This window comes from Fistularia commersonii, chromosome 28 (genome assembly GCF_037954325.1).
Source record: "Fistularia commersonii isolate RoL2024-O1a breed Wild chromosome 28, RoL_Fcom_v1.0, whole genome shotgun sequence".
Taxonomy (NCBI): Eukaryota; Metazoa; Chordata; class Actinopteri; order Syngnathiformes; family Fistulariidae; genus Fistularia; species Fistularia commersonii.
In genome coordinates, this window is record NC_141311.1 from 8,183,698 (window position 1) to 8,207,825 (window position 24,128).

The window sequence follows — 24,128 nt, forward strand, 5'->3', positions numbered from 1 at the left end:
GCTATCTGCCAGCATTTGTATCAAGCAGTAACTGGCTGTGATTGATCGGTTACCTGTGAATCCCTTGCATATGAAACTAATGGAGGGGATTCAGATGGACATACAGTGTAAAATGCAATTTGGCTGCCCGTCACACTTAAACCATTGGTGGGAGTTCATGGTTTTATGATATCATTTATAACATTGCATACAATAATCTTCAATTCTTTGCTGACTGCCTGTGACACACACACACACAGACACACACACTCACTCACACAATCCTGCAGTAAAACTGCCTATGTTAAGCTTCCTGATAGTACATGGCTATTTTATCAGCCACCTTGCTCATCTTGCTGCTTGTTTGCCATTGCTTTTCTATATGTTCTCTGTCTTGTCTACTGCATGAATGGCTCCTGTTGCTGTTTATTTCCTAATTAAACATTGCATGATAATATTGAAAAGGAGGAAGTCAACATCACAAACTCAGTCATTGATCAATATTCTTTTTTAAATTCTCTTGTCTGGCTAAAATGTCTTCAGTTGGTGTCAGTTGTTCACTTTGGGTGAAAAGGAGACAAGAAAACGTTCAGCCATTGCTGCTGTTGATGATGAGATATTAACATATAAATAGTTATATATTGCCAAACTTATTCTACTACTTTTCTAAAAAGAACTGTTGGTAAATAATTGATAAATGACAATATGGCAAAAGCAGTGGTTTTACTTTCAACTTGAGAATTCTAGTTTTAACAGCTGGTGAGACACAAGTGAACTAATATCTTCCTGATTGGCTGGCCATTCTGAATATTTAAACAACATAGTACCTCTAGTGTCACAGGTAGTGGTTCGTCTGGCTTTGGGAGTTGCTGTGGATCTTTTCATGTCAATGTATAAACAATTACATAAAAAGAGTTATTGTTGCACTTGTTAAATGCTAAATTTGGTAGCATTTTGTTAACCATGTTGGGATGAGCGTTTCAAAAATTGCACAATTCAGCATTCACTGGAACCAGTTAGAGAAGCTGTTGAAATCTTGTATGATGATGGGTGCAAGATGATGCAGGTAAGACCAAGCAGAATTGAAAAAAAAATGACACGATCGTTTTCACAGAGGTCACTCAACCACAATTTAAATTTATATGTTTCTCGTTTGAACTGTGGTTAAAGTTAGTTAAAATGTAACAGGAATATAAATGAAAGTTTTGATTCCTGCATCTCTAATCTCATCAATGCATGTGGTGGAACTGAACTGATCTTTGGCATATATTGGCCCCTGCTTTCAAACATTAGGGAGTAATTTAATTATTACATCTTTTCAGTCAAATGATCATAAAGGTTAGGTTAACATGTTCCTGTGGTCCGACAGCCCAGAGCAGTAACATGTTCTGTCCATCTCACACACCAGTGCTGAGGAAGAAAGGGTTGCTTCAACATGCCAACAGTATGTTCCCTTCAGCCACTAACTGGATTGTCTTGTATCCAGCTATCGTTTGTATTACATTGCCTGCTTCTGATAATGCCCACATTTTACTCATTATGAATAGGAAGGCAAATATATTTCTAAAATCAAATTACCTTTTATATCATAAAAGCATGCAAAAAGCATGAGAAAATAACTTTTTAGATCAATGTCTGTCTGCCTAAAACAATAGTATTGTTATAATTGAAATATGAGTTTGTAAATTAAAATTGTATTGCTGTCTCCGCTGCTGGTAAGAGCAATTGTCGTTTACATCAAAATTTTTAATTTTTAAATGGACACGAATGAAATTATTTAATTGAATTGAATTTATCTTCAGGGTTTTATTTCCAGGCCGATTTACACTTGGTTTTCACAAAACGGAAGCTGTAAGGCTGAGTGAGCATATTTTTTTCCTCATGAGTGCAGCCTTGGCTCTTTGGATCTCTGCTGATTCTCACACATCATGCAATACAATACATAACTTACAGCACAAGCATACAATCAATATTCATTTTTATACACACAGACACACACATGGAAATGCATGCACACATGCCCTTGGGCTGCACTGATGGTGGGAGACAGTGTTGTTTTTTTAATGGGTATTTCTAGGGCTACATCTCTGCAGTGTCCTCATTTTCAATCTGACTGCCTGGTTGTCTTGGCATCAAAGAGCTGGGTTAACCTGCTGGAACACCAATTGTTGTTTATTTCACCTATTTATCTTCAATTCGGTTTCCCTATGCCTGTGCATTCACATTAAGATATAGTTGTAAATGATTACATCAAAAAAGAAATAACTTCAATTATTATAATGATCTCTTTGGATAGTCATTAAAATACGATTGTCCCTTTAGTATAAATTTGAGTAAGTATAAAAAAAAAATATACAAATAAAAAGAAGCTTCATAAATACCAGTATCCAGTACTGAGAAGAAATCAACACTGCATATCACCATTCAGAAGTAGTCAGATGAATTTTAGGGGCTAAAAAAAGAAACAAACTTAAAAGTGTTGTCACGCTGTCTAAGAGTTCTTGGTCCACTGGTTTTGTTTTCACAAAAAAGTGAGATATAACACAGCATAAAGCCTAACTCTCAGCACCAAAAATGGTTGAATGCTCTATCTGTCATGGTTTCATTTAGTGACTGAAGTGGAAAGTGGAGAACGTCCATCAGCTGTCAATGCTCCACTGTAACTGCCATAAAGAGTTAATAAGATGCCACACATGGGAGAGAAAGGAAGTTTTCACAACAATGTGATTTGCATAACCCTAATTGTCCTCGACAGCAAAGAAGTGAGATTCTCAGCTATTGCAACTGCATTTCGGATTCAAAAATGATTTTCACACACTGCCTCTAAGATGTTTCTGTCATTACATTCACCATCTAAACCTTCAGAACCTGTCCCTTTCACAGAGTTAACCAATTGTTCTTGTTAAACAGTAACGATATGAAGAAGCCTTTTGTTGTTCGAAAACTGACTGACCCAGGGATTATTACAGGATACAGCACCACCAGTGGATCTAACACCTCTGTGAAACATGGTGATGTGTCAGTTCAACATTGCCTTACCGTTTAACTTTAAATTGCTCAAGCCTCATCAACTCTACCAAGCCCAGTGTGTGATCATGGATTTGGATAATGGAAGATTTTAAATTCCATTAGGTCAGCCAGTGGTGTTTGTTTAGTTACAACGCTGTCCCAATGGATTACATTTGAGTGGGGACAATGTCAGATTACAGAAACTGTAGATATCATTAGGCAGTTCATACACTTGTTAAAATTAGTTTTCCCAATATCTTAATTTTGAATTTCTAATTGAGAGTCACAGCCTAGACCTTGAATACGTCACACACTTAGTATATTTAGAGAGGCTCACTTGAGATTTCTAGCCGTCATTCCCCACATTAAATGTGCCTTAGAAGTGTGTTAACAACTGCTGAGGGATGCATCTGGGAGGTCATGATCTACATTTTGATGGAGAAGGGATCATGTGGAATGTGGGTTAACTGGATGCAGCTCAAAGTGTGATCAACAGTTAAGGTCCACAGACATGTTCTCTCAATAGAACCTGGGTCAATATTTACCCTGGGAAGCAAAGTCTATTCTCAACGCAAATGCACACTGTAATCCTCACCATTTCCTTTTGCACTTCTTTATTCAGATTACACAATGATAGTTTATCCTTGGGTTTGTTGCAGGGTTGGGAACAGCTCATGGGAACTAAGAACAGGATGAGTGTAGCAGTGGAGAGTAGAATGCTGGGCTCCTGCACTTTAAGATGAAACAGATGTTATGCATGCAAAAATGGCAGCCACCACAGCTGCAAATCAGCTGAAGCTCCAGGAAATTGAATATGCCTGCAGTATTCTGTTGTTTCAAAAAGTTTGCAGTACTAGCCAGGAGAATGAAATGGGAGAGCAATGGAAAGTGTAACACTATGTGTCTATCTGTGACTCCCTCCGGCTTTGCTTTGGTTGTAGTGGGATAAGGAGTTTGAGGGCTTGGCCCAGTGTGTTTGGCTGTGGGTCACAACTCCACTGAGCATGGCTCAGGCCTGATTTCCACTGGGTGCCTTCTTCTACAATACTGGCTATAATGGCCCCATTCATCAGTGTGAAGCTGAATTTCCGTGCTAAAATAATCTCAAGACAAGGTACCTGTATGATTCATGAAGCATTGTTACATCACCATTTTGAACATAAGAATTATTGGGCGTGGATTGTGTGTGTGTGAAGAGCAATCAGAAAAAAGTGTTACTAGTCTGTGACTCTAAATGAGCATAATTTTGTTGAAACTTCGAAAATACATTTAATTTTCGATTTTCTTTTCCACACTGACTCCAAATCTTAGATAGACCAAGTAAGATTTGAGTTTCAGATTTTTTTAATTTTGTATGTTTCTTTAGAAGCTTACCATAGTTCACCGCTGTACATTTGTTTCGTTAATGAGGATAAAGATGTCATGCACACATCCATTTGCCTGCTGTCAGCACATACCACACTGGGTGGTCCATCACATCCAGTCAGAGATAGAGAAGTGTGTTTGATTACCCAACTGTAGCTTTCTGATAGTAATCTTCAACCTCATGTTGATTTATTGCCAGCTGGTTATAAGTATTTCAACATAAGTTACATTGGCCCATTGTGTCATTACAAGAAGGAATCCATGGAGTTTAAAGTGTGAATCTCAGACTTGCATGTGTTTTTAGTGTGAAAACCAACGATTTTGTGCTTTAAGTTTCTTAAGTTTCAGTTAGTACTTTGAAACATCCTTTTCCTTACTGTTTGTTTTCTACATGCATGCTCTGTGTGTGGGTAAACTGATTTAGAAAGCGATGAAGGAAAAAGAATGAGAGGGATGGCGGCGTGCCCTGAGGCCATGTTAAGGACTCCCTCTTTCTCTGCCTGCAATTCTGTCTTACTGTGTCTCTGCACTCCTCCCTTCCTTCCCTTTATGATAGCAGGAGCAGCCAGATCATTGCTTCACTCTCCGGCATTTTCTCTCTCTTGCCCACCCCCTCCCCTGTTTGCTCTCCTTCATGCTCTCTCGATCTCCTTCCTTTCATGTTTCCTCCCTCTATCCAGTTTTCACCAATCCACCCTCCCTCAATCCCTCTTTGAACCCTTAGGCTGCAGATCAGCCCAGTGCCAGGAGAGAGAGAGTGACAGTTAAAGGGCTAGTTGGTTGTTGGGAGAGGGAGATAGAAACATCTTGTTGGGATGCATGGAGGAGTTGCAATCAAGTGCAGGCATGCAACGATGAACAGATGGACAGTGTGTTTTTGTGCAGTCTTTTGGGGGCATATGTAGCTGCTAAATTGATCACAATATAATGTCTTCTTTCAGTCACCATTGACCTTCTCAAATAAGGGAGTGTATGCTGGAAAACTGGTCTGTTGTCTTCAGTTAGAAATATTATCATGCATTTTTTTTTCACTCCATGCTTTTTCAGCTGTTGTGTCATATGTCAGTGATGCAGGTAAATAATATATCACTTTGCATTTACTGCATGCCTAAATACCTGTAAAGAAAAATATCAAATTATTTGACCAAATTTCATATATCTATTAAGAGCCATTACATATGGTTGGAGTGTGTGTTTTTTTTTTTTTTTCATTCAGAAAAATAAAAGCAGATTTTTTTTTCCAATTGGAGTTGAGTCTCAAGTTAGTATTAAGACATTACCTCAGCTTTCTTAACAAAGCCTGTGTGGAAATGATTACAAATTCAAGAACAAAAACATTTAAAAAAAATCTTTCATCTGTTTCAAAGTCCACAAGATGATCCTTCATAATGTTCAGATACATCACAGAAGATGCACAATCAAATTATCAATTTCCAGTGTTTTAAGACTCATCCTCAATCTTAAAAATTGGTTGGCCTCATTTATAAATAGCCTGTCAACAAAAATGGGAGAGCATAGTTTCCTATAAGGTCTTTTCACAAGGTCTGTTTAATTATCTCTATTGTAGCTCATATTGTCTAAATGATTGGAAGGTGGAGAGATCTCCCGTTATCTAGGATCACAGGACCAGTATTTGAGATACAAGTAAAATAATAGTTTGCAAATGTGGTGCCACCAGATTAGCTACCAGTCAGTTATGACCTAATGCTCCACATATAGTTAGCTATTTATATTTCCCAATAGAGTAGTATGAATTGCAAACATAAGTAGAAGTTTCCTTTACTCCCCACTGCTATCATATGTAGGTATTGAGTGGTTTCACACACTTCAACAGCCATTGCAACAGGCACTTCGTGGAATCACACGGGGAGTTAAAATCAGTTTCTAAGTGACTCATGCACATTTTATTTTGTGCTAGATGGATGGGTGTTTTTCAGCTTGCTACATGTGATCTTGTTTTTCTGTGTTTCTGATAGTACTGGCATAAAGGATGCTTCAGCTGCGAGGTCTGCAAAATGACTCTAAACATGAAGAATTACAAAGGCTTCGAGAAGAGACCATACTGCAATGCGTAAGTTGTCACTGTCTGTTAGTTCACATGTCTTATGTTGCGTAATCATGTTGTCCACCCCAAGTTCCGCACATCTATCCAAAGGCCCAAAACTCCAAATGTATGTAGGTTGCTACCCAACTATGGCCCCTTTCTCCCTCCTCTGCTGTTTATCTGTGACTATTCTAGCTGCCCCCTCACAGAAAAAAAGGCCTATATGTGGTGTGGGAAAGTGGCTCCCTCCCTCCACAGTGGTGAGAGGATGGGGGGATATCAACAAAGGAAATTCCTAAAGTTCCTCTACAGTGACACAGGCAGGCACATTGATAACTAGCATGTCCTCTCATGCTTCACTACATAGTCACACCCTAAATGCTCATCGGGAATCTGTGGAATCCCTCCCTCCCCTTATTCTTACTGCTTTTCTCCTCCTGTGTGTAAATTGTGTTTCTTAAAGGCAGGTCAGATAGAAAGCAGTGTTTCATGTCTCGTCAAGTTCCTGTTCATTTTTCCTGAAAACCATTCATTTGCCAGCAAAATAAATCAAGTGATCTCATTCTTGTTTCGTTCTTTTCTTCTCCAGTGGAAACAGTGTTGTTATGCTAGCTTGCTGTCTGCTGCTTTTTGTATGTATCGCTCTCATCTGTGATACATAAAAGTCACCAAATTTTCTCTTATTGATGGATAATAATCAAATTACACTTGATTTGGTTTTCTTCTCTTTCATATGAGAAGTGGTCTAACTTTAAAATTTTCAATGTATTTTACTCTGTATAGACCTTGCATTTTCCTTTCTCTTTGCCCTGTAGGTCCTTCACCCAAACTGAGCATTGAACAGAGTAAAATTGTTTCACTGCAATCACCCAGTGTTGGTTTGGAGTGTTTTTGCTGCCTGTGCTTATTGGCTGGCTAGTTAACATTTACTCCTTTGAGACAACACTGTTGTGCAGTATTTCAAGACTGACTGGGATTTAACAGATTTTCTTTTGGGCTATATATCCATGAAGTATAGTCACACTGATGGTAACTGCCTATTCTCTCTCTTGCCTCAATAGTTTTGAGTATGAAACCTCATAGTTGAATCTTATCAAATCTACTGAAAACTATTATTTGCTATCAGATGGGGAATGTAACAATAATTTGTCAAAGGTTTTTGCTGCAGCATTATAAATAGAAGAGACAGTTATCTTCATAAAGTCTTAATAGCTGTGGAAAGCTCAACCATTGTTCCTTGATCAAATAATAAACATTACTACTTAACGCTGCAATACAAGGCAAGCTAAAAGCTTTTAACAGATTAATTTCAAACACCACTAATCACAAGATTCCGTGTCAACCCATGGTAAGCGTGTGGGTGTAAAAGTACATCTGCAAAGGGGGCTATTTTTTTATGTATGGTAATTTGATTACTTTCAGTAGAAGTCAACAGTGTATCATCATACAACTCCAGACTTGTGTAATAGATTTGGTTAGTTTTAAACCACTCTAGCCATATAAAAGACATGTAATTGGCCCATTTGCTTGACAAGAAAAACAGTTTCCACTACTAATTGTAAAAATGGCACTGTTTACATGCCCAAGAGAGACAGTGTTCCAGTAAGCTTGTATGAAGTGTGCAATTACATTGAAACTAGAGCAGCTAAATGGAATTAGGTTGCACAGATGTATTTATTTTCTTCATTTGGGATAGAACTTTCCAAAATCTTTGGATATTAAATGCAACAGATGTTGCTCTTTTCTAGAGAGATCACTGGTGTGCCCTTAAAATATGAACTCCAGTTCCAGTATGTGAATGAATCATTTGAATTTAGCCTTGAACTATACAGTCTATTTGAAAAATGGTAGCATAGGTTTTCAACTGTGATTATGGCCTGGCCATTCGCTGGGGGGGGGGGGGGGGTCACGTCACCACATTCGAAACCCCCTTATACAATATTGATATTTATCAAAGGTCACCACAAATATTAAAATCAGCATTTTTCCTATTCATTCCATCATGACAAAGGGAGGTGGTAGAACTCATACCTTCTCTGAATTAAAAATATAAAAGAAATAGAGAATAGTATTTAATCACAATATGTTTGATTTTTCTTTAAAAAAAAACACAAAAGGATGTCATAGTTCAATGACAAATGATATTTGTTGATTTGATGTATTGTCCTGTCCTAATTGTGATTATCAATGTTTCTATGTTGAAATCACCAGCAGTCCAATATCAATTTCATGACACTTGGGTTTGTGCATGTTGACCGTTTTTATATGTTCATTGTGTGTGTAGACTAGATATGACTGACCGCCTGAATCAAGCATTTCAAAAGGAGGTCAATTGAAACCAACCCTTATTAATACAAAATAAAAGACAGAGGTGAGAGTTATGGGCTCAACCTGAGGGTAGGTAGGGTAGATGTGAGCCAGTCATAATCACAGCGCTCACTGTCCTGACATCCCCTGCCTCCCTGGTTCCCCACAAGGAGCAAGGCCCTTTAGAGACTGTTTATTATGCTTCTTTCTGTTTGTTTAAAACAACGATTGTAGGAGTAAATATCATTAGTTGGAATGCCTCTCGCTGCAGGAAAGGAATGCTGCTGCTGCTGCTAATATTGCTGCTGTTCTGTGAAATAAGCACTTTATTGTTGCAACTCAATATTTGTCTGTAAGACTTGACATAGGCTTTGTTTGTTTTCACTTTATTAATACCAACCTGTACCCTGAGAATTCCCATCCCTGATTAGATGCTGGAGTCACAGGGGGATTGTGGGAGATTCACAAGGGCTGATAAGAGAATCAAAAATATCCACTAGTGCCCCTTCAGGATGTTGGACCCACTCATAAGATGATGTTTAAATAACATTTCATTATTTAGAAATGAATGTCCTTTTGTTCAAATTTAGATTGTCTTAAGCTTGTGTTTTTGTTTGTATTGTTGGATACCTTTTTTCGGTTTTCCATGTTTGTGTTTAATGTCATTTGTTGTTATGCCATTTGAACATTTTATAATCCAATCATAATTTCAACAACTGTAATATTGTGACAGTAGTTTGCACACTGCTGGCTGATTTTGTCAGGGAATTATGTTACATGTTGAATATAAACAGGCATTGTCGAGTATTAATTTACCTCTAAGACATATATTTCATGGTATGATGGATTCTTTCTGTCAGGTCAGCAGATATATCCTATGGTGAAGTGTCTTTTATTGCTACTGCCACTTACATATTCTTGAATGATTTGTACCATCAAATTTGTGTCATGATTCTCACAATTAATACTCAAAATGCATTGATTTTTCTTTTTTTTCCGAAACCAAAATATGTCGAAGTAAATAAATGGTTCTCTTGAATGATGCATTACACCATTTCCAGGTCTCACAGGGCCAAGTCAGCCTCAACATCTCCTGGTCCCAGTATGCAAACAGCTCTCCCCTCCTGCACAGTAGGCTGTGCGCGCGTGTGTTTGTGTGTGTGTTTGTTTTTGTGTCAATTCATTATTGCACATTCAAAGCCCCAACACCCATTCTACTTAGCTGTTCCTGCCCTCCATTTTGATCACTCCCTCTTTACCGTTCACTGGGCTAGTTTGTGCATGTGTCACCCATCCTGATCTGTGACTTACATGATGTTGTTATACAACCTGATGGAGTAGAGCATTCTTGAGAGTTGCTTCCACAAGCGGGCATGAAAATATCAGCATGGTTTGCGCAAATACATTCAAACTATATTACTGAGTTACCAAGCTGTCTGTTAAACAATGTGCTGACCTATAAGTTAGAGGGACACATTGATGACAAGAAAGCTGTTAACACTAATGCAACCGGAGGGTGTGTGTCTTAAATACACAGCCCATCCTTCTAACAAGCAGGGGTTTTCATTCCCAGCCTTTCCCTCATAAAGGAAGCGTGTTCCACCACAATCCAGAAACGCCCCAGAAAAATGAATAGATAGTTGTCTCCTAAATATAGTATGGCACATCGCCAAGAAAATTGGACTCACTTTTGATATTAGGTAAACAGAGCAGTCTTATTTGCATTGTCAGGGCAGCTATTTCTTTTGCCTATCATGATATTCATACACTTAAAATGGGTATTAGCTAGTGCTAGCATCAGTCTGCATGCATTTTCAGCATTTTGGAAGGATTCAATTAGGGATCAAGTGCTTAGTCTTCTTTTTTATCACAGAGCTTGGATTTCAAAAAACTTCTGCTCTTTTCAAATCCAGTTGCATTTATTTCCCACTTCACACTCTTTCAAATTGGTTCTGTGGGTTTCTTTTAAGTGGGTCATATGTCTCTTTTTTAATAGTTCTTTTCTGTGAAATTCATCAGCCACAAGCCTTTATTTTTATTTTTTTTACAGCACAACAGGGTGGATGCTAAGTCAATTTGTTTATCATGTTGTCAAGGAAACTGTAAACTGACTTCTTAAATGGAATACCCACAGACACATATGACTGGTTGAAGATTTTTGAGGTCGCCCACTATCCCGGGGCAGGCTGGGAACTGCAGTCCTTATGGGTTTTTAATAGGCTGTGAGAGCTCTTCCATTCCTGGTGGATTTAAGCCTGTATTTCAGCAGCCTGAGGGACCACACTTATTATTTGTAGAGCAGAAGGCTACTTGTACCTCAAAATCTTGAGCGTATTCAAAACTGATTGATGTCTTGTGCACAGAATGCACTGATAATGTTTTTGTGGCAATCACTAAGCAAGCGTGTGAGAAATGGCTTTTGGAAAGATGCTTCGTGCCACATGCATGTCTGCATGGACACGGTGTGTATTTATGTGTTTATGCCGTGTGCGTGTGCGTGTGTGTGTGTGTGTGTGTGTGTGTGTGTGTGTGTGTGTGTGTGTGTGTGTGTGTGTGTGTGTGTGTGTGTGTGTGTGTGTGTGTGTGTGTGTGTGTGTGTGTGTGTGTGTGTGTGTGTGTGTGTGTGTGTGTGTGTGTGTGTGTGTGTGGTCAAAATATTTCTCTCCTAGGAGATTGGGTGGTTATGGGTCTGCCGCTATCCGCAAAACAACCAGAATTCATCAGTAAAAGAGACTCGTCCTCATGGTCCACCAAAAGGGGCTGCTCATATCATCATTCCCTCTTGCCCCCTGTCATTTGGCCCCGTTGCTGTGTCTATAGCATGCTCTTCCTTCTCCTATTGGACTTTTAATAGCTTGTCCCACTTGCTATGAATCGACTCAAAAACTCTGTAACTTTAAGGCTCTCATCCCCTCACGCTGCCCCTGCATCACTTCCTCCTTCTCAGACTACCTTGGCTCCCACTGACAGAACGCTGTGTTATACTGACATACCTTTTGTCTTCAGGGGCTCCTAACTCAACCTCAGGACCACCTTGAATAACAAACATCCCCACTGTGGGGCCACAAATTTGCACACTGCTTGGGTTATGCTGTTTCTGTCTCCTGAAGTCAAGGCTTTAGCATCACTGTGAGATTCTGAGAAAAGCCTTGCATCTGTCTCTGTGTGTTTATACACTGCACTGACATTCTCCTCTGTTCTGTTTCCCCATACAGACACTACCCCAAGACAAACTTCACCTGTGTGGCTGACACTCCAGAGAACATCCGTCTCAAACAGCAGAGCAAGATGCAGAGCAATGTAATACCTCAAGCCCGTAACTACTCGTAGTTTTTGTTACTAAACATACACATACAGATTACTCACAGACGTCCAGTGTTCTTGAAAGAAGACCGTTCATGGATATGCTTTATTTGAAAGCCCTCCCTCGTGACCAACCCCAAGAATGCATCATTAGTGTTTAAAGATAATCACGTTCATGAGCCTGATGCAGGTCCGGGTGATGTGGCTGTAATAGTGACACCCTTGCCAGGCTGAATGTCCCAGGGTGTAGTTTTGTATTTTTGCCAACAGTGGCTTGACACAACTTCTATCACATGGGGCTTTGGTTTAGAATCTACCCTTTACCCACTTCATGAAAAAAACTGTGATAAAAGCCCTTTTTTTTCTTCCCCAACTGGCCTGTCATCCATCTTGTTTCAGTTTGCTTTAGATGTTAACACCAGAAATAAAATCACTTAGCATGTAAGCTGCCCGCGTTACAAGCTCAGCCTAGTCCACCAGCAAGTCATTCAGAGAGTATACTGACAAAAAAGCACCCGTTTCTCAATCCGTTTCAGACATAAGCCTTTCTGATACACTAAAGACCTTTTCAGTGGTAGAATTTTGGAGAGGGCAATGCCTTCTAGTCTGATTTAAGGTCTTACTGAAAAGTCAGGAAAGCAGTGTTGCATTTTAAGTAGAAATGACCTAATTAAAAAAAATGCTATTGATGCTCAGCACTGGGGAGTCTTTGTTAGGGCTCCGTACATTTTCACTGATTGAGAGCAAACAGAACTGAATATACAGAGTTCTTGCACATGATGGGGGCCAAACTCTTTTGGATTCAAGAGGTTTTCTTTGTGAAGCAATTGTTGCACAATGTGAAGGCTCATCCCAGAATTTATTGTGAGCTGTTTTGATTTGTGTTTGGGTGTGAAAACTTTTGCATTGTGTTAATGCATGTTTATTCTTCTAGATGCTATTTTTTAGCCCTTGGCATGATGAATACATTTGGAGATAAATGCTGTGGCATATGATGACAATTCAGTTTCTCACATAATGCCCTCCCAGATTGTCATTGATATTGCTCTGGAATGTCCCTGTGTAAGAACAGGAAATACGTCTGGCTGTTCCCGCAGAGGCTAAAATCACAAAGACCCAAATATACTCTCAGATCAAGGAGGAGGGAAAAAAAAACTCATCAGACCAAAATATCCGTCTTAACTGGGCCACATGTTACTGCTTTACTAAAAAAGCTCTGATAAAGAGGCAGGGAGAGTTGAACTCAGAAATGGACTTTGAACAGCATTCTCACTTGAACTCCATGCACTCCCTGCACTGAGAGACCGTATAAGAAAATCCATCCATCCATCCATCCATCCATCCATCCATCCATCCATCCATCCATCCATCCATCCATCCATCCATCCATCCATCCATCCATCCATCCATCCATCCATCCATCCATCCATCCTTCGATTGTTTACTGCTTCTACTACTCAGGGTCGCGGGGATGCTGGAGCCTATCCCAGCTACCATTGGGGCGAAAGGTGGGGTACACCCTGGTGTTGCACATCAGGGCAATTTTTCCAATTAACCTGCTAAATGTTTTTGGATTGTGGGATGAAACCAGAGAACCCTTGTAGACACTGGAAGAACATGCAAACTCAACACAGAAACACCTCCTGGAATTCAACTAGGGTGACTGATGCTGTGAGACCAAAGCACTCAGTGTCGACCCCTGTATAAGGAAATATAAAATAAATTACTTGTGTGTGTGTGTGTGTGTGCGTGTGTGTGTCTTTAGTGAGCGTCTTGATTGGGGTTAGTGGTCATATAGGGGGCGGGATCACTGATAGATTGAGGGACAGATGGTGTTTTTCTACATGGATGTATCTTTTTGAGCCCCCCCGACACACACAAACCAACTACACACCAAAGAGAGAAATTATTAAAGGGTTGTCATGAACACTGAAGAAAGAAATGGATCATTAGAGCCCCCAAAAGACATTGAACTATCATTCATGTATTCATGTGCTCATGATTAAAGACTGGAGATCTTTGATGTTCTCTTTCTCCTCTCAGAATCACTTATCAGTGCTATCACAGGAAGCTGTGATTTCATAACAACATACCTCCAAACCTTTTATAGGTGGTAGACTGATGAGAAATTTGCACCATGAAGCTAATGAAATCTTGTGAATGAAGCCAGTAGTGCTTCTAGTCAACCAGGCTACTGTCAAGGGAGGGAAAATTTACAAATAAAACAAGACACTTTTTATGAGAAGACTATCATTAAAATAAAAATTGTTATGTTTTTAATAACATATTTAGCATATTGTAAAATTGCTTTATCTGCAAATGCACGTCGCCTTGACACGTACAATTCCCTTTGTTTCTCAGAGATTAAAATATCTGGACAGCAAACGTCCCCAATTCATTGTGTCATGTCAAAATAATGCAGATCAAGTAAAGAAAATTGCATTTCAAGCAAAAAGAAACATGATTTGGTAGCCAAATTAACTGTCTCTTTAAAAGGACACACAATTTGGCTTTCTCTTCAATTACATAATATCTGGACTGCAATTTGTTTTTTAACTTTCTATGAGAATACACTGAGATTTTCAGATGAATAGAAACCGTTTAACCTGATTAATTTTTAACAACCATAGAAATGCTAGAGTTAACATGGGCCTCTCACTGTGAGGAGGATGTGCTATCAGTGTTGCAGACCAATGAATGCGTCCATGTAAGAGTAGGGAACTTGTCTGAGGAGAACTATTGCTCTTTAATGGCATACTATTGCCTGTGCATTGCCACTGGAAACCGATTGCTTTGAGAGCTTGATAGTGGTTTGTCACACCTCATTACAGGACTGTGGCGGAAAACAGAAACAAGTTGGAGGGAAAGAGAAATAGAGAGGAAAGCGAATTGAGGAGGAGGGAAAGGGGGGCAATGAGGCGTGCACAAGTGCAAGGAAAAGAGGAAAATACAGGAAACCACCATCACAGAAGGAGTGTAAGAGAGCAAGATAAAAGTAAAACAAAACCCCCATGGAAAAAAAGCAATAGGAATGCAAACAGAAGCCATGATTATCTAGGGAAAGTGCTCCGGTCAAGTCTGTGGGACAAATCTGTCACTGCTGAAGCAGTAAAACATGAATGAATAAGAAGGGAGCGCATAGAGAGAGGCTTGTGGGTGGGGATGGAAAGGAGACAGATGATTGGTGTAGAGGTGCTGTTGCATAGACTCCAAAAGACAAAGGAGGTAGAGTGAGAAATAAAAATAGGGGGAAGGATCATACGTGAGGGATTGGGGGGTAACGGGAATGAAGGACAAATACGGGCTGGGGCTGTATTGGTCTTCTTGACTTATCTTCGCAAGCAGGCTTGAGAGTGGTGTATAATTTCACACAGTCAGAATCAGACATCGTTTTAATTTCATTTATCAGGGGAATTTACACCACGGATGACTGTAGATATGAGCATCTGACACTGCGTCATACAACACACACACACACACACACACACACACACGATCGCTATGAGTCACTATACCGCTGTGTCATCACAGGAAAGATGAGAGGAGGACCGGTCAGCACTCTTGTTTGGCAGTGATAGGCATTATGTGGACTTTAGGGGAGGCAGAGCTTTGTTTCCTGGTAAAGGATTGACCAAGTAGGCGCCTCTATTGGAGCTTGTGCAGGAAATCTGTAATTCACACAGGGGCAGGAACAGGGCTTCATGGCAGGGAAATGGAATGACATGATTTGTCATTGTGAAATGACAAGGAGGAATGTCTAAATATGTAGGTTTTGATAAAAAAAGAATAAAAAATAAGTGTGCACTTGGCTGCGAGCCTCTGGCCTGTAATATGGTTTACGTGAGGGTTTAAGTTGTTTTTTATTTTTATTTTTTCTTCCTTGCTAGCCACAGGGCTGCAGTGAGGTAAATCTCCATGCATTGCAATCTCTGATAGGCATCTAAAGCTGCATGGGCTGGACATTTCCTCTTCTGCCCTTAGGGTCAGGAGAGGCTGGAAATGCTTTCTTTTTTATAATTCAAACACACACACAAACTTGTCATTTGCTACCTCTCATTTTGACCATATATGGTAACCAGCATATCCTTTCTGTAAGGCTTTCACTCTCCCCAGCAAACAGGAAGAGAACTTCACCACAAAAGATTAGGCAATAAACACAGGGTCAGCAGACATACTGATTACTTGGACCTGAGTTTTATTTTTGCCCATGAATCAAAGAATTTCCACTTTGCTGGGTATCTGTTTAAAAAAAAACACAAAAATCTCCCCTTTATGTAGGGAGAATGTCACTTTACTTGGACATTAGATTGATAGTAAATTGAGAGACTTGAGGATGCAAAGGAATTCTTCAATTACTGCAGGGACTGAGCCATTTGAGCAGACCTGTGTATAAGATCAGGCAGTCAGTTTCTTTTCAAGCAATCAAAAAGAAAAGGTGAATTCATTTCCCCTTGTAATTATATATTTGTCAGCATCTGGGTCAGAAGAGCAATAAATATTCTTTGGCATCAATTTAATTTTCTGATATTTCCTGTCTAATCTTTAATGTTTTGTTTTTTTCTTTCCACACAGGTTCTCTACAGGGAGGACTTTGAGAAGAATAAAGGGAAAGGTTTCCATGTGGTCACAGACACGCCAGAGTTGCAGAGAATTAAGCGATCGCAGGACCAAATAAGCAACGTAAGTGGTGGCCACTGAATGACTTTCACAATTTCTTTATGTATGTCTGTCATTAGAATTATTAAAACTCTGCCGTGTATGATTTTTAAACACATAGGATGTCTTGGGCAGGGGTGACTCACAAAAAGTCTGTATTTGTTATATGTTTTTGTGACCAAGATCTCCACTTTTCTGAGCTAAAAAACAAAACCTGTGCATATAGAGCATGTGCCAAAAGAGGCCGTAATATTTTGGAGCAACCACACAAACAAATGAAAACAATTCCATTTTCAAATGTATTTATTCTTAAAATAACCTTGCAGCAAGAATAAAAAGCACACATTTGGAGGGGACAAAGCAAAGCCTTAATTGTTTCATGGCTTTTTATCAAAGATTTCCGAAAGCCTACAGACCAATGTGTTTCAAGTAATCCTTGGGAAGTGTGCAGATGTGACTGTGTGTGATTATTACAGAGCGAATGCATGAACTGCGCGGTCTTTCATTATACTATGTCGCCTCCTTAGGTTTATTTTTCAAAAGTAATGTTGTGTTTTCCAGCAAAGGGGAAGACCCTCAAACTTTTTAATTTGCGATCCCAAAGCGCACGATTCCTGTTTGTACGATCGAGGACCCACACAGGACTCATAGCCTATAATTTCATATCTTGTCTTTTTATTTTTTCACCATGGCCTTGGTGGAGGCCTGCACTCTTGTCTGCCACTTCAGTTTCTGGAGCATCTTTCATCTGCCCAATCATTTTCCACATCATTCATTCTCCCCCACTCTCCTCCTGCCCTCGGCAATGCCTCATGATATAGTATTTCTCTGTTGTCAAAAAAAAAAAAAAAAAAAATTGCAATGAAAATGCGTGTTCTATTTACCATGTGTTCTCTTACTACTCAGGACTGCTTTTAAGGCACTTTCCACCTATTTGAAACCCGTTCACACACCAAACGCACGCCAATGTGAATAACCAGCCCTGTTGATTGCATAATTAGTGTGGACGGTAAATTGTAATTGCTGCTTGCATTTGGTTAAAGATCTTGCATGTCTGAGATCAAGGACACGCTTGAGCCAGAAAAAGAAACACATTTATTACATATAGCTGCGGGTGTACAAATACACACACACACACACACACACACACACACACACACAAGCCATGTCAAGCTAGCAAGTGCCGTTTTGGTGGACTAGATATCAGGGTTATGGCAGAATCTCTTCGGCATGATAAACAAGACATCTGCTCATAATCAACGCATCAAAGTGGATCATGGGGAGCCACTCCGGATTCAATACTGCACCCCCCTCTTTGGACACAAGAAACAAAGCAGAGAATGCAACATTCTAACTCCTCACCTGTCCCACCCTCTTCCTCTTGTTTCTTCCGTTCTTGTCTCCTTGTCAAGCAGCAAAGATTGACATGTAGCATTTGGGGTGGGGGTGGGGTTGGGGGTTCTGGTTCAGCAGGAGCTTCCAGTAAATACTCACTCGCACACACACACACACACGCACGCCATCTGTTCGATTTACTCCTTCAAAACAAACAAAAATAATCTCACTCACACACACACACTCTCGCTTAGCATATTGCACTTGAGAACACTGGCTGTGTTTTCTCACTGTCCCTGCACAAACACTCAGTCATCCCATCGGGTCTCTGACACTCTCCTCGCAGAAAGCCGCCAGCACACAGGGCTCTTTGATAGGCGCCGCAGGCCACAACAGCATCATGGTTGTAAAGTTCGACCACGACACTGTGAATCAGTCCGGTTGCAGTCTGGTAATAAGGGGCATTTTGTGCAGTCGTAGAGCAGTCACTCATTCTCTGGTTCATCACAGCGGAGTGAGTTTATCTTCTGACGATGGCACTTGTCTTTGTCACACTGACAGAGCAGGTTCTGAGTAATTGTACCAAAAACTGCTGGTCACATGCCTCCTACTTCTACATACCACAAATACTTCAATGAAATTCCAAACATTTCCTAAGAAATCATGCAATTGTATGTAAGGTCTTCGTCATCTGATTCCTTTTTTATCTCCTCAATTGTGCCACCTCATTCTCACCACAGTGACGATGAAGCACCAAGTCAAATGTCTTCTTTTTTTATCTCTTAACCCGTTCTTTGTGATGTATCAGCAAGGGTTGCTATGCAACCCTGAGCTCGTGCTACTTCCGGCCGCTGAGTTGTCACATCCTCTCCACATCAAGTTGCCTCCCTGAGCTGCTGCACTTTGCCTGCCCCACCTATAACAGCAAATAGTGGGGTGCCTGAGAGCAAGTGGGAGACATCTGGTGGATGGAAAAGTAACTACATGTGACAGTTTTCAGAATGAGATTTGGTCATTTGACAATGTTTTTTGTTTTGCTTGGGTTTTTTCGTCTCCACAGATCAAGTATCATGAGGAGTTTGAGAAGAGGAAGATGGGGGGAGAGGCCCCACCATGCAACCCTGCCCCAGGTACTGCAAATGGCACACAGTACACGTACAATCAGTGAACATCTTGTCAGATATCATATGATCATCTGAAGGCCTTTTTTGTCACTAGAAATTGACCTATAGTTTTATTTATAAAATATAGACTATTAAATATTTAGTTCCCACCAATCCAACAACCCGCACATTGGAATCTATTGTCTGTCTGCCTAAATAGTAGACTTTCTATTATCCTTTTGCCCATTGAATGATTTAAGGGATCTAAATCAGCACTGGGATTCTGCTAATTGATAACAAGGTGCTTGGAATTGGGCGTGGTCTCACTGGAAATTCAACTCAAGTGGTGAGCAGGCGAACAAAATACTGGTAGATACAAAGAGACAGTGTTTGTAAAAGGCACATAAATGGTAGGTTAAGATATTTATTGATATTGATGAACCGGAGGGTTGAAAGTGCTCATGAATAAGGAAATATTCTGAGAGTGGATTTAAAATGGGGAGGTCAGTAAACATCTGCTGCTGTGTTTGCTACTCTAAGTCAATTACAAACCCGGTTTTCTGGTTTTAGGTGAACCCTTGTGACCCAAGAGATTTTCTTATTCTAAAGGATGACGCACAATGAATATTAAGTTCCTCAAGTGCGAATTTGTTTCAGTGAAATTTGTAGAACTTATTAGCCTGTTTCTTGAAAGTGGAAAAAAAAATTCTGCACATGCTGCCATTCGGGCTTCAAATTTTGTAAAGAAAATGGGAATTGGCCAAAATAAGTCACCTTAACTTAAATTCAAGCATTGTCTTCAGTGTGATCTGTGTTAAGAACTTGGTGAAAAGAGTATTGATTGTTTTCATGCATGCACGCACACACACACACACACACACACACACACACACACACACACACACACACACACACACACACGTTTAGGATATTGTAATGCAGAAATCAGACGCCACCGGGTGAGTTCTTGGCCTTAATTTGAAATCCTTTGCTCCAACATTTGTCATTCCTGTCTTTCCCCGTTTCGTCAGCCTCTTACCAGCCTCCTGCTGCCTCCCAGAACTACAACTACGAGCCTGCCGCTGAGCCTGTGCGCCAGGCAGCTGCCGCCCCTCCCGCAAGCGCTGGGGTGAGTACTTTCCCTTGCTGCAGTCAAACCACAAATCCAGATACCGCCTGCGGAATCCAAAACTCTTCCAATATCAGACATCGTACATCATTTTTATAGCACAGACAACTGATAATGTGTTTATTTGACAAAATAGAGGTGTGGCACTTACATGCCATTGTTTAAAGAAAAAGAAATAAAAAGTGATCTGAGACTTCCTTGAACTCACACATCTTTCAGTGTCAAGAACAAAATAAAGTTAGAAAAATACGTATTGTTTGATACTAGATTTCACGTTCTGTGATAAACTAAATGAAAATTTTAAATGGTAGCAGCTAAGTGCTGCAGCGTCTTCGTCAGCTCAATGCTGATGCTGGCGTTTCTGTTTGTGACGGTAGTCCCTCGGTTGGACAACTAAGTCCTGTGAAATGGGTCAGCGGCTCACAGATTTCTCTTGGCCGACACCCAGCCGACAGTCTGAACTACAGAAAATGACATATTTCAGTTGACTTGGGTGTGTGTGCGCTTAGTTTCCCACACTAGTTTCTTGAGTTTTGGTTTCGTCCTATGGAGCTTGAAAAGAACTTCAGACACAGATTGACAGTGTAGCTATTTAAGAAGCAGCTTTTACTTTCCCCCTGGTGACTATTCAGGCCTTCTATTTACACAACTCCCGCCAATCTCTGGCAGTGGTGTTAATGTACCCGTTATGTGAAACCTGTGTGTGTCCACAGAAGCGCTACAGGGCAGTGTACGACTACTCTGCTGCCGATGAGGACGAAGTGTCATTCGTGGACGGGGACGTGATTGTAGATGTGCAGCAGATCGACGAGGGCTGGATGTACGGCCGCGTGGAGCGCACCGGCCAGCTGGGCATGCTGCCTGCCAACTACGTGGAGGCCATCTGAGTGTGAGGGAAAGAGAAAGGAGTTTAGAGAAATGGAGGGAAAGAAACAAAGGAAAAGCCCAGTGCCATCTCATCTTAATGCCGCTTTCTCTTGATTTAACTTGTTCCCTAATCTGTCCTGTGCGACCCTAACCCCGCCCCTCTGCATCCCTGCTCTGCTCTCTCCGTTGAGCTGGCTAACCCCAGACTTTCTCTATCTTTCTGTCTGTTTGTCCCTCTCTGTCCATCTGCCTGCCTCTCTGTCCGTCTGTGCTAACGTCTCTCCGTGTCTGAATGTCGCTCATCGCCCCTTAATCTCCTCCACGATCCCGGCTCCGCTGTCATTCTGTCTCAAGTAGAAAGTGAAAGTCTCAAAGGACAAATTGCAGTGTCATTCCAGGGGTCATGCAGCTCCATCTTAGCTATAAAGCACTTAACAATCCTGGGAGGTGGGAGGGTGTGTGTGTGTGGGGTTGGGGCACCTCCATTCAGTCAAAACATGGTTTCCATGGCAGCAGGCAGACGCAGGTATTCTATGAACTAAATCACTCTGGATTGTGACTGGACGTTGCATTCTCTTAAAGCCTGTTTGTGTAATTTAGCAATGAGAACTTGGCCAGACTGGAAATGCAGTACAGAATCTCAGCATCAGAACGAAGCTTGATTACTTTAACTTGTGCACATTCCTCTGACCTCTTGTGCCGTTGCAGCGACCGGCAAGTCTTAACACAGAGGTTTTCAGTGTATGTACAGATGAGATACGAATCTTGCTTGCTCCCATGCGCTCAGCTGGGCGCACCAGTGCTCAGCATTGCATCGCGGGTATTGTAGTGAAACTGGAATCCAAGTCTTAACTGAGGAGCGCCTCCTACCATTTTCCTACATCAGGTATCGCAAGATAGAGGAGGGACCAGGGACACGTTAATCTCCCGCCACCACCCTGAGTGCATCGTTTTCCTCTGACACCAACAGACCTGATTTAAATCACATGCTTTCCTTTTGCCACAGTATCACCATGAAAGAAAATCCATTTACAGAGGAGGAGCCAAGCACAACTCTATAATGTGATTCTTTTTTATTTTAATTTTGAGTTAGTTCCACTGCTTTTGTGAATTAACATTCCAGTCTTTATTCGATGAGAGGTGAGTGAAATTGTCAAATCCTCCCCACCCGCTGTAATTGTTTTCCTCTTGCTTTTGTCCTTTGCCTTCATTGTAATTGTAAAACTGCTTATTTTCACAAGAAGACATTTCATTGTATTAAGTGAATAAACCAGCAACTCTATTTACCAAGGAGTTTTATCAAGACGTATGCAGTCACAGTATTGGATCAGCCGCCGGTCACTTTGGAGCCGAGCCCAGGGCCTCTTAGAGAAATCAGCCAACTGCTTGCTCTATTTAAATTTGCAGACATTACATCTTCACTATTGCAACAGGAGTAAATTAACAATTTGTCGTTTTGAAATACTTGAAATATATTACGTCATTCTCTGGCCACTGAATCAAGCATCAGGCTTCGCGCCCTGTGCCCGAGCTCCCCATTCAGCCATGCTGCAACCTCTCAGTCAAGACATTTGTAATGCTGCGAGAATTTTGTCTGACTTTGAAAATCAGAAAAGAAAAAAAAATAGTACGTTTGATTGTTTTTCAGTGTAAATACTCACATCACCCACACCACCCCTCATCCCCAACCCTGAAATTCACCACCTCGCTCCCTTCCTCTTGCGGTTTTATGTTAATCCTGTGTCTCACAGTATGAAGGGTGTCGCTAAGGTGGGTTTCAGCCTCCTCGAAAGGAAAAAAGGCTCTCACTATGTAGCTAGATGACATTGTACAATTGTATATGGATAATAGAGCTGGTGGTTGGGGGAGTCATGTCGCTCCAGGATGTGCTTTTGCCTGCGATTAGAAGATCAGAACTTTTTTGTTGGGATTTTCTTTTTGTTGTCGTCGTCATCGTTCTTGTGGAAGTGGTTAAGGGAAGTCTATGTTGTTGTTTTTTTTTTTTTTAAGTCAACTGGTGTGGATCGAGCTGTCAGTGTTGAACACACATGAATTCTGCGTCGGTGGTAATGAAAGTGTAAAAGTGCTGATGGGGGGGGACCTACACCCATTTGCCAAACCAAATGTGAGCAATGTGTTTTTGCATCAACCACTGCTTGAACAGCAGGGGCTTATTTGCAAAGAAAACTAATTTGCTTTTGGATGCCACAGTTTCTCTCTCCCGGGTGAGCTGAAGGATTTGTAGATTGGCTCAGAGTGAAATGACAGTTGTTGTTCCTGGCACATCTGTGATGAGGTTTCATTTTATTTACGTCTATTCCATGCTTTAATTTGGCTCGGGATTTTTGTTTTCTCTTCTGTTTTTTTTTTTTTCTGTAGGTTGACGTCCTCGGTGATAAAAGATGCGGCCAAAGAGTGCCGGTGTTGTATACGTGCAGCTCAAGATTGATTTGTAACCACAGAGGAAAATTTGGGCTTGTGATGACATTAGTTTGTGTGTGTGTGTGAGTGTGAGTGTGAGAAGGGTGGGAGGTCTGTCTGACCTGGGGATTCGTCAGTTTTTGCGCCAAATACGACCCCCGCTGCTCTGGCATCACCTGTCTACCCGCCGAACCACAACATAATTTCCTAGAACCCCGCTTGGTTTCTGTTCTTCTCTTAAGTAACCTTTCCAATTGAGATCTTGCTTCCCTTCAGCCTTCATCTCAGGCTCCTGCGTTTCTGTGATACCGGTTATATACTGTAGACTTTTGCAGTTGAAAACATGTAATCCACGAATGCGGGTTAAGCGTTCAGACCAGGTTTTTTTTTGTGGTGCATTTCATCATATGTTTTTGATATCATTCTGTTATTTTTTAAAATTAAAAAAAAAAAAATTATATATATATATATCATTATGCATATTGACATACGCGTGTATTCAGATCTCCGAATACATTCTCAGAATCAAGGACCTGGTATCATCTCCTGTTGCCCCTTTGAAGCACTTCAAACTGTACCTGTCAATTCAATAAAAATGTCATTTTTCTCA

At 40.7% G+C, this 24,128-nt stretch overlaps 1 protein-coding gene across 1 annotated transcript in view; it reads left to right on the top strand.

The window, feature by feature from the left end:
• lasp1 (LIM and SH3 protein 1) overlaps positions 1-24,128 on the top strand; it is a 28,869-nt gene extending 4,741 nt beyond the window's left edge. The window contains exons 2-7 of the mRNA XM_086176184.1: positions 6,330-6,424; positions 11,920-12,004; positions 16,580-16,687; positions 19,059-19,128; positions 20,133-20,230; positions 20,944-24,128. Coding sequence (XP_086032310.1) covers positions 6,330-6,424; positions 11,920-12,004; positions 16,580-16,687; positions 19,059-19,128; positions 20,133-20,230; positions 20,944-21,117 — 630 coding nt within the window. The 3' untranslated portion in view covers positions 21,118-24,128. The remainder of the gene's footprint in view (positions 1-6,329; positions 6,425-11,919; positions 12,005-16,579; positions 16,688-19,058; positions 19,129-20,132; positions 20,231-20,943) is intronic.